Below are 13,916 nucleotides of genomic sequence, written 5' to 3'. Positions count from 1 at the left end.
CCCGTTCTTTAGGAGTCAACGACCTGGATGCCGAAGCCACGTTTCGGCCAGAGGTACTGGCCTCAGCAGAATCTCTGGGTGGACGACTGGACAAAGGCACTACCCTCAAGCCAGCGCCACTCGAGGTACCGGCTGGCGCAACCCTAGCGTTAGGGTTCTGGCCGCTGAGAGGTGGCATCATCGCTATAGGGCGTTTCTGCCTCAGAATTAGCTGCAACACCTCTTCATCTTCCTCCTCGGCACTCGACTCGGGCCTGACGGGTTCTTTCCCACGGTCGCCGGCCATTTTTCAGTTGGAGGGAAGTTCGAAATGTGCGAAAAAAGGGAAAAGGAAAGATATTTCAAAAGCAAAGAAATCCGAAGCAAATTGCTAGAAAATTACCTTCTTCAAACTCGGAATTCGCCGATCTTCAAACTCGGAGAATCGGATTTTGAGTTTGGGGCTTCGGATTGCAAGAAAACAGTGAAAGAAAAGTTAAGGCGCTGCGCGTATCTGGGAGACAATTGAATTTTGAGTGGCGAAGTGAAGATTGGAATTCGAAGCACTCTTAAAAATGTTCTGGGATTTAGCTTCTGGAATTAAAGAGGCATTAACCACCCACTAAACACTATTTCAATTCGTGGCTACTCAAATTCTTCCCACTTAATTGCAACCGCCAAATTAACTTCCCATTAAATTCTTTCCACTTCCCCATTACTCTTAATTAACTGTCATTAAGGTTAGTTAAAGTGTAATTAACGGTTATAAACCATACAAATTCCTCAAACAAAATTCAAATTATTTTCATTTATTTCCCTCCAAATCTCTCGGCAGCTGAAAACCCGACCCGTGATCCTCACGAATCGGGTGTGGGGGGGCAAGTTGTTTGGGGTCCAAATAACTTGTATTTGGGCCCAGTCCATAAATGAAAACTAAGTAAAGCCTAAAAGGCAAGATTCAACCCTCAAGCCCATGTGCCAAGTCAAGTCAACGAGGCCCAGTCAAATGGCAGCCCATTTGACTCCTCAAGCCCACTCCATTCAATTAGAGCAAGGTATAAAAGCTCACACTTATCAACTTATGCAAACTTACATTCATTCACAAATATTGCCTCAAGCAACAAACTCTCTTGCATAGCTTTTCTCTCATTACTTGACAATCGTACTGACTTCGGCATCGGAGGAGCCTTTTTCGACACAACCCCCGAGGCCAGTTTACGTTTGCTCCGCTGTGCAGGAAATCCCCAATTCGGTCATCATTCGAATTGGGCTTCATCTCCACTCATCCGAAAGACCTGCCGAAGGTCCCATTGTTTTTACCGAAACAGGCGAAAAAATAACAGAGAGACTAGTTCTTTGTATGGAGTTAATGAAAAAATCATATGTTTCCAAGAAGTCAAAATTGTGTTTTTCTATGTAATCTGTTCTGTGTGTAATCTGCCATAGGTTCTTCTGCTACGTCCAATGTACAGTACTCATTTAAACTTTACAAAAAAAAAAAAAAAAAAAAAAAAAAAAAAAACAAAAAACAAATTTAAGCACTTTGGAGTTTGGACACAAGTACAGTACTTCTCTTCGAGATGGAACTTGATTTGTTTCCTGAAATAACAGATATGAAATACTGTAGATCCCTCCAAGCAGATACCGAGTATGTTATAGACATTAAAGAATTTAATATTTTTTTTTTTTTTAAAAAAAAAAGGTTCTGATACTCAATAACACTATTTAACCCGTACATATAATTCTGTATAATAAATTAATTTTGCTTCAAATACACTGAAAATAAAAGACCCTAATAAGCTAATATAAATAAAAACCAATCCCATAATCAAAGATTAAAAATCCTTATTACCCATCATATGTAATCATAATGGACCAATTCGGAAGATGGATGCTCCATCTGCTAGTATTTAATCATAATGGACCAGTTTGGAAGATGGATTCTCCATCTGATGCATGAGCGCAAGGTCATGCCTCGAAGGTCCATAACTGAATTACATTACACTCCCTAATGCAGTAGTTTACTATGGATAACAATTCTATACTAATGTGTAGCCATAATTTATCCATCTATTTCAGTAGGGTCTTGATATGTACCAAACCCAATCAAAGCCATTCTATCGATCAACTCGGAGAATGTTGTTCTGGACACCGCCTTTAATGGTCGATTCTCTTTCAGGATCGATTTTCCAATGCCCATCAACAATAAATTTCATCTGCAAATTGTTATGGAGTCACAAAACCTAGCTCAGTAAGCTCATATGAGGGACAGGGTGGGTTTGATGCAATCGTGTGTTCTTGTTGCACTAGAAAAATTACAAGATGGTAGAATGTCTTATTACCTCGTACACTCCAGGATATAGCCACAAGGATGTTGACCAGTACCTAGATTTCCTGTCAACATTTATCGTCATGGTTAGCTTTTTGATGGTTCACATTGAGAAGAAAAAAAACAAGTTCAACGGCATGGTTTATAGTTAAGAAATATACAAGTAAAAAGGACCGAAAATAGCTAGAAAGCATCAACCTATACTAGTGGACTAATTCACAATAAGAAGCATTGGCGAATAACAGTATAATACTTGCAGACAAAAAACCTCAAAATGTTTCAAGTTTCGTCAGAGCATGATAATATAACCATTGCAAAGGCAATAGCCAGGTCCAAAAACCTCAGTAAGCTGAGCACATAAAGAGTTGCAAAATATCAATTAATTACCAGTTGTAACAGTGCACATTAAACAATAATCCCTCTTTTTTAGGTTTTTCCACTTTGACTAGCACATTTGCCAACACATAACTCTTATTCTCTCAATTAATAAATTATAAACAAGTTTTGAAAACAAATCCAAATCATTTTACATGTTACTCCATAATATATATTTTTTTAATTTATTGGTAAGAAATATGATCAAAGTGAGTTTTGTGATAAGTGTCAAATCATCAATAGTAGTGGAACTAAAAAAAACGAATTGATTATAATAATAGCATCATCAAAACCTAGTAACAGAGACATCTAGTCCAAGTCCTAACATCAAAATAGCTTCTTCCAAATTAAGAAAACATAGTTCTATTTTTCTACCAATAAAAATTATACTTTGTACTTACGAAAGTTGTTCAGCCAACACCAATTTACACTTGACAGATAAAACTTGTCTTCACAATCCAATATTATTTCTATGATATAGGCTAACTATTGATGGGTCTGTCAGATCACAACCTAATTCCAACAAGAGCACCACCCAAAGAAGCCACACCTTGCAAGTTCTTGGCAGCGGGGAAGTATGATGTTGGTGGTCTTCTCTTAATCGGTTAAAATATAAACCATTAGACTCACTTTAGCCAATATAGCAATTTCACTACGGTGCAACTCCAAATCTCCAACTAAAAAGGTCATTCCAACAGTTGCCACAGTAGCTCTCAAATATAATATATCTTCAGAAATTGAAGAATATTGAGACTTACTACGTACATGCACAAGATAAGAATAATTCCCATGGCAAAAAGGACTAGGAACCATGCCCCCAGCCAGCTAAGAACATAAAACAAGAAAAAGAAAAAGAGGATTTCAAATTATTGCAAAAAAGACTCATCATGGTTATATTAAGACCTTGATCCAACAGGGTCCTCTATAGCAGATGATGGTTGTGGATCCATTTTAATTCTTTGATGCCACCCATTGAAACTACCAGCTACCTCTACCACTTGCCCTTCTCCTGAGTACTCAATCTTTGCCTGATACATCAAATAGTACCAATTTATCAAACTGACATTAAATTTAGATTAAAACAAACCATATCATCAAAAGAAAATGAAAAGGCAAATTATATTCAATCTATGCTTCTGAATGAACAATTTGACAAATCAGAATAAAGTTTTACAATGACAGTAATTAAGTAAGGGAACACATTAAAAAGTAAGGGAACACATCAAACTGTTATTATTAAAAAAAATACCCCAACTGAAAGGACATTGCTAATTTAAGGTCAATGTGGAAGAAAATTGTATCAGAAATGGGTCACCTCCATAAGACCAGAAAGGCTCTCTTCTGCAGCATTGAGCTCTGCATCCTTGTCTGATAAAAGCTTTTGAGCTTTGATAATCTCATTTTCAGCTTTTGTTTGCAAAATTGACAGCGCTTGCTGAAAAAGTTCCAAATGAGAAGTTAAATGGGGAAGGAAGATAGTATAAATTAGAATAGACATCTATCAGTAGCCGATCAAAGAAAGGAGAAAGGATATATAAATGCAAAATACCACTTGACAGCTTAGGCTTTTGGCAACTAAAGCAGTTTCCAAACTTTGAAAATGAAAAAAGAAGAAAAAGAACAAATAAAAAAAGTGTATACTATATACTGATTGAGTAGATATGGTGAGGCTTCATTTGGAGGACACTACCTTTTCCTTCTCAATCTCTTCTTTCAGCTGAGATAACTCCAACTCTTTTTGATGCTGCGTATAACACAGGTAGAATAAGGAATAGCAAGTGGAGTGGGGGGGGGGGGGGGGGGGGGGTTGGGAATAAAGGAACAATTTAAATAATTGACAAATACATGGATGTAATTTTCAACATTAGAAACACAAATGAGTATTTCCAAAAGGTAAAATCAGGCTAATAATTACCAGCATGTGTTTGAGACGACTGATCTCAACTTCATTATCCTTTTTGCCAGCCTGTATGGTGCATAGCGGAAAAAAACGGTAACTATTACAACAAAAACAAAATAAAATTAAAACCAGTAGAATGATTCCAAAAAAGAAAATGGAATTAACCTCAATGTGTACATCGTCATCCAAATCAGTGTTTTGTGGCCCTTGGACAGATGAATAAAAATCCCTACAAAGTCAAAGGGAATATTCTAGATGAGTCATTAGTGTCCATTAAAAGACCATAAAAGTGCGATGGGCATTCAGTAGAGACAAAGACACAGTAGAGAAAAACATGCTTTAGTTTCTCTTCTGGATCTTAGTTTTGCATTACAAAGTAGGATGGGAACATCATAAATTTGTCATTGGCATTTCTTAACAACCCTAACAGAGCACTAGCCATTTAGTAGAGATGAAGGCAACCTGTAATCCAAAGCATTGTTTCACTTTCTACGTCTTAGTTTAACATTAAAAGAGGGTAGGAAGGAGAAATCATAAACATTTCATTGTTGTCCCCTTAAAAATAACATTTTAAGTTCAAAAGAAACTTCGTACAGATACACATCGAAATGCAATAACCTAGGCTATACCACTTGTTTCCAATATTAGCATGATGCATGAATCACATTTTCACTTTGTCAAAAGTGAATCAAGGAAACAGATCACATGCTTAAGAAAGTCAGCTAGTATATGAGATTCTAGAATCATCAAACCCCTAGTCCAGAACATAGTTGTGTAATCCTAATTAGCTCACTATGGAAACAATATTATCGCCTTAAGTCCTTCACACCCACAGTATGGATCATCTATATCAATCAAGATGTCACCTCAAAGAATCCTTCTCTACTCAATCTGTCCAATATGAATGGATTATGAATTTATGATCCAGGAGACCCAATCTTTTATGCCCTTTTCTATCCTAATCATTGGCTTACCTCGAAAAATGTTACCAGATATTACCTCCTAGTCTGCTTATATATAATCATCTACAAAAAAACCTACACCATGGCACCTCACCTTTTATAAACTTTGCAAAGTTTTTCATAACCTGTAAAGAGAGAAAATATCTGATGCAGATCCTTGATGTAACCCAATTACCCAATATCAACGGAAAATACTCTAACATTTGCAATTTATTCTTGCTTCATTACACCTTGGAAACCATATCTCACAATTATAAGATATTATCTACAGCATTTATAAACTCTAACCTAAAACTAAAATTTGTTGTGGGTGGGTGGGGGGCAGACCCTTAATTTATACTAAAAGCCAGTTGAATGCGATAGATATGCCTAGATGCATTCAAAGAACCTCGTATGTTCAAATGGAAGTACAAGGACGTTAGACACCACTAGTTAAATTCATTAAGAGATATTAATAGGCTCTACAGTAGTTCACTATTCAAGCTTTTCATACTAGTCCCAGAAAATTTTCAAAATCTATTCTAAAAGCCAGTTGAATGCGATAGCTACAAATATACATGCTAAGCAACAATACAACTACAATAGTTAACAGAAACAAAAATTCTCAAAAAGACTCTATGGCAACAACATTTAAAAAAAAAATGCAAAATCTAGTGACCCAATAACAAATAGAATAGGAGAGGGAGACATTAGAGAAACAAGAGCACCTTTTATTTTTGTCCTCCAATGATGGAAAAGTCAATTTTTTTAGCAATAGGGTGCCATTTTGTCCAACATTACTGTTGCTTACATGGTCCAAATGTCTCATATCCCCTTCACTATGGTTCACCAGTTCACCTTCAACTAAACTCTGACCATGATATGAATTGCTGCTGCCATCATTCACTTTTAAATTGACATACATATCATCTGATCAGAAATAATGGGGATATAGGTTAAATGTTAATATTTAAATGAAGCAAAAACATCAAGATGATGACTGGTGTAGAATATACCCTTTATAGATAAGGCCTTGCTTTTAAAGAAATTAAATTCAAGAAATGATATTTAGTGAAGTATGCTTTACAAAATTATAGCCTAATGTAAAATTTAGTATTTTACACGTGCCTGTGTGTAACCCATATGGTCAAACATACTTTGAAGGAGCGTTATTTTAGTTTTCATTGGAAACGAATTACTGGAAAATAAGTGGGGATTAAAAATCTGTGATGATATTAAAGTTTCATCTGATAGTACAGGCTATACAATTACATGTATCTGGCTTTACCTTCAACTGCATCTAATTGTCCATATTTCATAAAATTTTCCACCTTATCCTGCAAGGACATTAGGTGTTTTTCGGATACAGAACTTTCATCATTAGAAATGAAAGATGATTCCCAATGTGTCACCAAGCTAGTTCCAGTAGTAGAATCATCATCCACCAAAGGAATATCTTTAGGCTCTTCAGCTGTATCATCCAGCTTCTCCTCCTGACCTTTTAAATGGGATAAAGCAATCAATAAAGAATTTGGATGGTATGCATTGTAAAAATCAGACTCAATAAACGAAGCTACCAAATTGACCTGTTTTCTCATGGTCACTATTTTCATTGGAATCAATATTTATGTCTTTGAAAGAATCAAATCCATCGGTTGCTATATTGGGAGAGTTAGTGAGAAGCTCTTTAACAAGTTTGTGCCCTCTCCTTCGAACGATGTTTGCAAGATCTTTCCTGCAAATTTAAAGATGTAGACAAAAATAAATATCACCATCTAAGTATACACAATTGCATACATTCTCTCTTACAAATAAAATGTAGAATGCACAGTGGAGCATGGGGAACATAATGGAAAATGTGATTTACATCTCACAAGGCTTTAAATAGGCAGCTAAGCACGTGGAGAGGTGAAGCCAACTTGGATGGGAGGAGCTCCCCAAGATGTGAATCATGTGATTATTGAGCCAGCACGTGGCCAACCCTAGTCTCTACATTCAAAAAACAAAAGACTTGGCTGTGAATTTCAACTAAGTGTCATGAACAAGCCAAGAGACTTCTGAAATTAAGGAAGAAGTACACTAATCAATTAAATTTGGGGATACAATCCACTAATCAATTGAATTTGGGCATACAATCTAAGGATAAATGCTACTCGTAAATTGAAGAATATTCTTATTATCCTCCCAATTGATTAAATGCTTTTGGACAAATATTTCAATGGATAACCATGCATCTGTAAGAAGTAACGAGACAACCCAGCTTTCAACAACAAAAACTTCTATACTGAAATCATTAACTAGCACATAACAATAACATACTAATACATTCTAGAGTAGAAGTGGTCAAAAATCTGATCCGGTAGAGATCTGATTGATCCATTAAGAAATTTAGGAGATCTAATTTGGTTTTTTGTGTTTAAGATGCTATGAATTTGATCAGAATTTTGATATTCAGTTATTTTGGATTGGATATCCAATTATTTTCGATGTATTTTCCTTAATCCGAAAATTTTGATTGTCCAATACTCCATTTTTTTAAGTGCATTGGTTTAACCGGCACGTAGTTTTTGGAAGGTGAGTTGAACTGAGTAAAATATTGTGAAGTGTGGTTTGTTAGGGAATTAAAAATTATAGAAAAGAGATAGTAGGGTAATAGATTATTAAAGAGTAAGGGATGTGAGGAGATAAATGATAAAAATTATAAAAAAGAGATAGTAGGGTAAGAGGGATGTGAGGAAAATAACAATAAAGAGGGGGGGGGGGGTAAGAGGCCATTTGAGGAGATAGATATAATTAAAAAAAAATAAAAAGGTAATGCCCTTAAAAATCGACTGATTTAGGAAAGTTGTGCACCTTTTTTTTTAAAAAAATAAAACAAGTATTTCGGATCAAATTGGATTGGATATCCCATCACTAAATCTATAATATTACATTCCATTGAAGGTTTATTATCATTATTAGTAATACGTCATCACTCAATAGGAAGTAGATCTTATCAAATGAATAAGAACATATGCAAGTCAACTTTTGTAAACTTTTAGGTTAGGCCTTGCTCCTATCATTGCAATAGGATACTCCTTAAATGGCAAAGTGGCAATATCATATTGTTGCCAAAAAACCCCTAAATATTAAAAGAAATAACTTCGAGATATTTGTTACCTTTCATTCAACTGTATAGGATGTACTTTCTAATTTAATCCTTATCACTAAAAAAAAAATCTTGGCTTGTGGTAGAAGAAGATGAAAGATGGTGAAAAAAAAGAAATTAGAGATCCCCTTACAAGCATTCTTACTATCATTCTTGGATCATGTTGTATGAAGTGATTTAGGGATAGAGATAAAGCCTATAAAGGGGTGCCCATGTCTGCTACGGGTACGTGCCCAATTCTACTTTGTGAAAATTTAGAAAATTTTGAACTAGAATGAAGTGTCTAAGTGTCCTACCCATGCCCAAGTGTCCAAAGTCCGACACGTGTACTTGAGAATGAATGATGAGCTAAAGTAACACAGTTGTAAATTACTCCACAGGTTGTTTGGTTTGAGGATAATGGTAAATATTTCCCATATTTGAGGGTTATTAATTCCATACTACCCTTTCCAACGATATTAAATCAGGTCACCCTCGCTAATCTCTCCTCCTCTATCTCTCTGTCTCATTTGATTCCATTCCATTCTATTCTATCGTATACCAAACAATCACATAAAAGTGATAATTTTCATTACCCTTTCCCTCTCTAATTGATTCAATTTCCTCAAACCATACCAAATGCACCCTAAACCTCAACTTACTCATCAGCTTCATCAAATCAGTACCATCTCATCTAAGCATGCACTATGGAAATATAACATTCAAACACTGACAAAGCATTTCCAACCCCAAAAGATGAATACAAGCAACACTAAAGTTGTTCATCGAATGCTCCAACACAATTGAACCTAGATAAGTAATTAACTACACTTAACTCATTAAGCATTCAATTTTCAGAAAATGTGAATTACGGAGTAACATCTATCCACTGTATTCCCCCATTACCCCCCCCCCCACCACACACACACACAGGCCCCCTAGCTCGCGCAAGTGAAATATTGCCTTAATTTCAAAAATTGATACACTGAAAAACAACATAACAATTCAGCTTAATAATTCTCAGCAAAAATTCCATCTTCAAAAGATCAATATCATTCCATGTCATAATTTACATTCAATTATCACACAATTAAATCACAGAATTTAACCCATTTCAATAAATTGAACACAATCCAAAAACACAATTAAATATTCTTCAAAAAAATAAAAATACAATTAAATATCAGAAATTCAATGAAAATTCCAGAACCTTCCATGATGCGAAAGCTCCTTAACAGAAGGAACATGACCCTCAGGCAATCCAACAGAAGCAACGAATTCCCGAAGAACATTGCGGAGTTCATCATCACTCATAAGCTTCCTACTCGGCCTGCAACTCAATTCAAATTTTCATAAAAACCTCCACAAAAATTTTACAAATAAATTAAAAATTGATGATTGAAAGACGAAGAATTATACCTAGATTTCTTGGTAGATGGGATGGAAGCAAGACAAGCGACAGAAAATTGGGAATTGCAGGAGCGTCGATTTGAATGGAAGCAAGAATGATGATGGTAGAAGAAGGAAAAGGAAGTGGAAGCAGTAGTAGTAGTTTGGGAGTGATAGTGAGAGGGTAGAGAGAGAAAGTGAGGCGGGAAGCCGGAGATGGCTGCCATTTCCAGGAGTAGGAGAGAGAAAGTTTGTCCACCTCTTCGATTTCAACTACACCTTTGCACCTAATCAAGGTACGGCAATTCTGTTCACCTTATTTTTCGTTTGTCTCGTAAAATAGGTAGCGGTATGTGTTTTTTCTAACGAAAATTTAACGTAAATAATTCGACCTTTTTACATTCTCTTCTGTGCTTGTTTAGTTAGATGTATAAAGTAGAAACTATCATGGAAAATCTTAATGGCTATGGCGGTTCGATGCTATGCAGTTGTCTAGAAAGGAGGCTTGGTTACAACCATGTTGAGGCGGAGAGTGATGCACTGAATGTCAATTCATGTTGTGAAGAAGGGCGAGAGTGGTTTGACTGTTACGCATTTAGTTTATGATGATAATAGAAATGATAGCTTGCTTTTTGATTATTGTACGTTTGCTCATATTTAGAGATCTTGTAATATGGTCGCTCACCTAGTGGCAAGGTAGGAAACTAATGTAAACTCTGAGCTTGTACGTTTAGGTCCGTTCCCCCAAAGCACTATTGATTTGGCGGATATGGATATTTCTTAATTGCTTAATAATATGACTGCTATCATTTCTTTAAAAAAAAAAGAAAAAAATTCTTAATACCCATGAAATTGTAATTTCTAGGAATTGCCAAAACTTGTTTGATTATATGTAGAGGTTAGTTCCACTTACCTAGAAGGAATTAGGTAAATTAATTTCTCCATTTTGTAGGAAGTAGAATTAGGAAGTCTCACTTCCTACATTATTGTCAACCAAACAAATACACATATATTCAATTTCTAGCAAAATAAATTTCCCATGAATTTGTTTGTCGACCAAACAACCATTTAATAAACCAACATTTAAATTATTTTTTAATAAACCAACCTTAACCTCCCCCCATCCCATTTAATTCTATTAAACCTTTTTCACTTGAACCGGCTAAATGGGTGAATATTGTTGACGTGAAAAACATTATTAAATTGTTTATGATTTACTCCTAAATTTTTTTAGTTAATGTTGACTGGGATTAAATTTCCCTTCCTAAGATAAAATCGCCTCATTTAATGCTAAACTACTTATGTGGAATCACGAAAATATGCCCACATTTCATTCTTCTTTCCTGCATGGCCGTTTGTTCTTCTTCCTATTTCTCCATTACTAACCATAACTTCCAGCAATTAAAGGAAAGTAATTAGGCTATTTGACTTTATTAGATTCAGAGGAGCTGAGGGAGACAACATCGGAGCAATCAACTCTAAGTCCTTGATATGAATGCCAACATGCATTTGCATGCAAATATCTAAGTCCTTGAACAACTCTCTTAATGCCACAATTACTACATCACAAAAGAAAAATTCATTCAAACAACATAAAATGCTTCATACAAGCCTTGAAAAAATTAGATTACACTTGCAAGAAATACAAATTAAAAAAAAAAACCTGAATGGGGCATTATAGCCAACAACTATTTGATTCTCGAACAATCAACTCCGCTATATGTGGTTGGAGTCACAAATTGACAATATTTAAAGGTAGCATGAGATTGTAATAGAGGATACACTTATCAAAGCGTCTCTAGCAAATGAATTATATCATTAGTAGTATTTGGGGTATATCCCTCACAGCTAGAATTAGATTCATCTTTAGTGGAATTAGGGGCATATCCCTCCACATTTTCCCCCTCATTTCCCTCACAAAATAGAGCATATGCGCAATGTTACTTATGCATGAAAAACAAGGTAAATGACACAAATTATCCCATAAAAATAGACAAACTACCATACCTTATCAGATACAAGTCTAAATATTTCTCGGGCGGATGGATGCAAGTGAAGCTCCACCCAATCCGAATCAGGTGAAGCTTCCCTTACTAAGAGGCATGTTCCCTATTGTTAATAGGGGGACATTCCCAGTCTTGCATTGTCAACTTCCCTTACTAAGAGGCCCTAGCCGCCCGAGTGTTGCCTTTATAATCTCCTTGTACGGCAGACGTTTGACAACATCAAAGCGGACTAGTACTCAAACAAGAGAACTAACAATGCTCATGGTCGAGGAAAGAGGTTCTGATAGCCATAATGAGTAATATACTTATGACGATTGTTAAATATCTTAAAGTATTCTCATAGGTCGATCCGATATAGTTCCAAAACAATACATGTGACAATGATTTATGACATTCTTGTCCTTGTAGCGATAGAAACGGTGCTATAAATCATACTACACACTAATCTCATGCAGTCATTAGTCGTCCAACTTTCGAATGACCTTGATCAGGGATAAGTTTCTATATGACATTCAATGTTCACTTAATAGGTATTTCTTTATCCAAGACTTGTCTTGATACCCTATTTTGAATGTCGTCAAATCGAATGGACTCATTATTTATTTCTAACTACAATTAAATAGTTTGTGGAATAATTAGTAAAATTTTATTCCACTATGAAACTTTCAAACGATTCATCTTATGATAAATGGTTATCCCAAATGTTTTAAGAGTAATACTCTTAACAAAACATTTATAGAAATCACACACATATCTAATATGCTTGATTTCTTTCATGCAATTGTGAATGTTGTGGTTCACTTATTGCATAGGTTTTAGTTACGATTACTTTGCAAATCTTAGCATCTTCATTATCGAACACTTTCATTATAAGATAATAAAATTCGAGTGTGTAATGGATTATATGTGATATAGGATTTATTGTCCAAGTGATGGCTCCCACACATTTTTCATGATTTGAGATCTTCAACTTGACAACCTACAATCATCAAAGTTCAACAACGAACTATGCATTTAACATCTTCCTTATTATTGCCTCTAAGGCAGCAATGTTCTCAACATATACTTTAGTAGATTTCCTAATGCTGCTTTGTTTCGATTTTACTCCAACTGGCTCATAATGATTTGGATACCCTAATCATTTGTGATTATGGAAATTTACCTTTCCGCACAATATACATGGACATAACTTCATGTTGCCATTCTTAAGCCACAACGTGTCTTAACCTCGTGCTTATAAATGGCTTCCTCATCAAGGATCTAATCCTTGCCGAGGTTGTGCTTGCAACATCAATACTCAAATTTTATTTGTTTCCATGCATCAAGAACTCATCCTTTTACTTAACCAAGAACTTAGGACGTTCTTGATCATAATCTAAAGATCCATTGGTTAGATTCAAGTCGATTGGTATTTTATACTTGTCATGCTCTAAGCATGCAGGTCATGTGACGATTTCATATCATAGCATACATGCTGGATCTAATTGCAAAATTATTCCAATTTGATCCCATTCATGTGACTTTTAGCTCATCCAGTTTCACTGAGTCTTGCTAAACTGTTTGCTATATGATACAGTTGAAAGTCTCTACTAGAGTCTTTCTTGTTTGACTTAGTATTTTCCTTACTTATACTTAGTTCAAACATTTACTTAGTTTTGTACATATGGGTTGAAAACTTTTCAATTCCTTCATGTTTAACACGGTAAATTCCTTTACTCGTTCAAACATTTTATTAAGTCTATCCAATAGATCTTAATTCCCACTATGTAATAAGTATCGCCTTACCTTGGTCCATTGCCGAAAATACTTTCAAATAAATCTAAGCATTTAGCATTTGATAGTCATTTCACAACAGAGTTCATAAACTTCT

General features: G+C 35.3%; 1 protein-coding gene across 3 annotated transcripts; it reads right to left on the bottom strand.

The window, feature by feature from the left end:
- Positions 1–1,804: 1,804 nt before the first annotated feature.
- On the bottom strand, positions 1,805–10,623 carry LOC110738433. Of its 3 annotated transcripts, none has more exons than XM_021918841.1 (12): positions 10,071–10,623; positions 9,862–9,981; positions 7,111–7,259; positions 6,813–7,022; positions 6,253–6,430; positions 4,749–4,812; positions 4,599–4,649; positions 4,374–4,427; positions 3,999–4,118; positions 3,587–3,711; positions 2,322–2,373; positions 1,805–2,195 (listed from the first exon to the last, which is right to left on the bottom strand). In XM_021918841.1, the coding sequence occupies exons 1-12, from the start codon at positions 10,265–10,267 to the stop codon at positions 2,097–2,099; spliced, it is 1,419 nt and encodes a 472-aa protein (XP_021774533.1). In that variant the 5' UTR covers positions 10,268–10,623; the 3' UTR covers positions 1,805–2,096. The 3 variants fall into 3 exon arrangements, with proteins under 3 accessions (XP_021774533.1, XP_021774532.1, XP_021774534.1); XM_021918840.1 differs by having other exon boundaries at positions 6,253–6,454; positions 10,071–10,621; XM_021918842.1 differs by lacking the exons at positions 9,862–9,981; positions 10,071–10,623 and adding an exon at positions 7,392–7,525 and having other exon boundaries at positions 6,253–6,454.
- Between the last annotated feature and the right edge of the window lie 3,293 nt (positions 10,624–13,916).

The sequence above is a fragment of the Chenopodium quinoa genome, unplaced genomic scaffold, assembly GCF_001683475.1.
Source record: "Chenopodium quinoa cultivar QQ74 unplaced genomic scaffold, ASM168347v1, whole genome shotgun sequence".
Lineage (NCBI taxonomy): Eukaryota > Viridiplantae > Streptophyta > Magnoliopsida > Caryophyllales > Amaranthaceae > Chenopodium > Chenopodium quinoa.
Note: the sequence above shows the minus strand (reverse complement) of the source record. Positions and strands in the feature narration are given on the sequence as shown.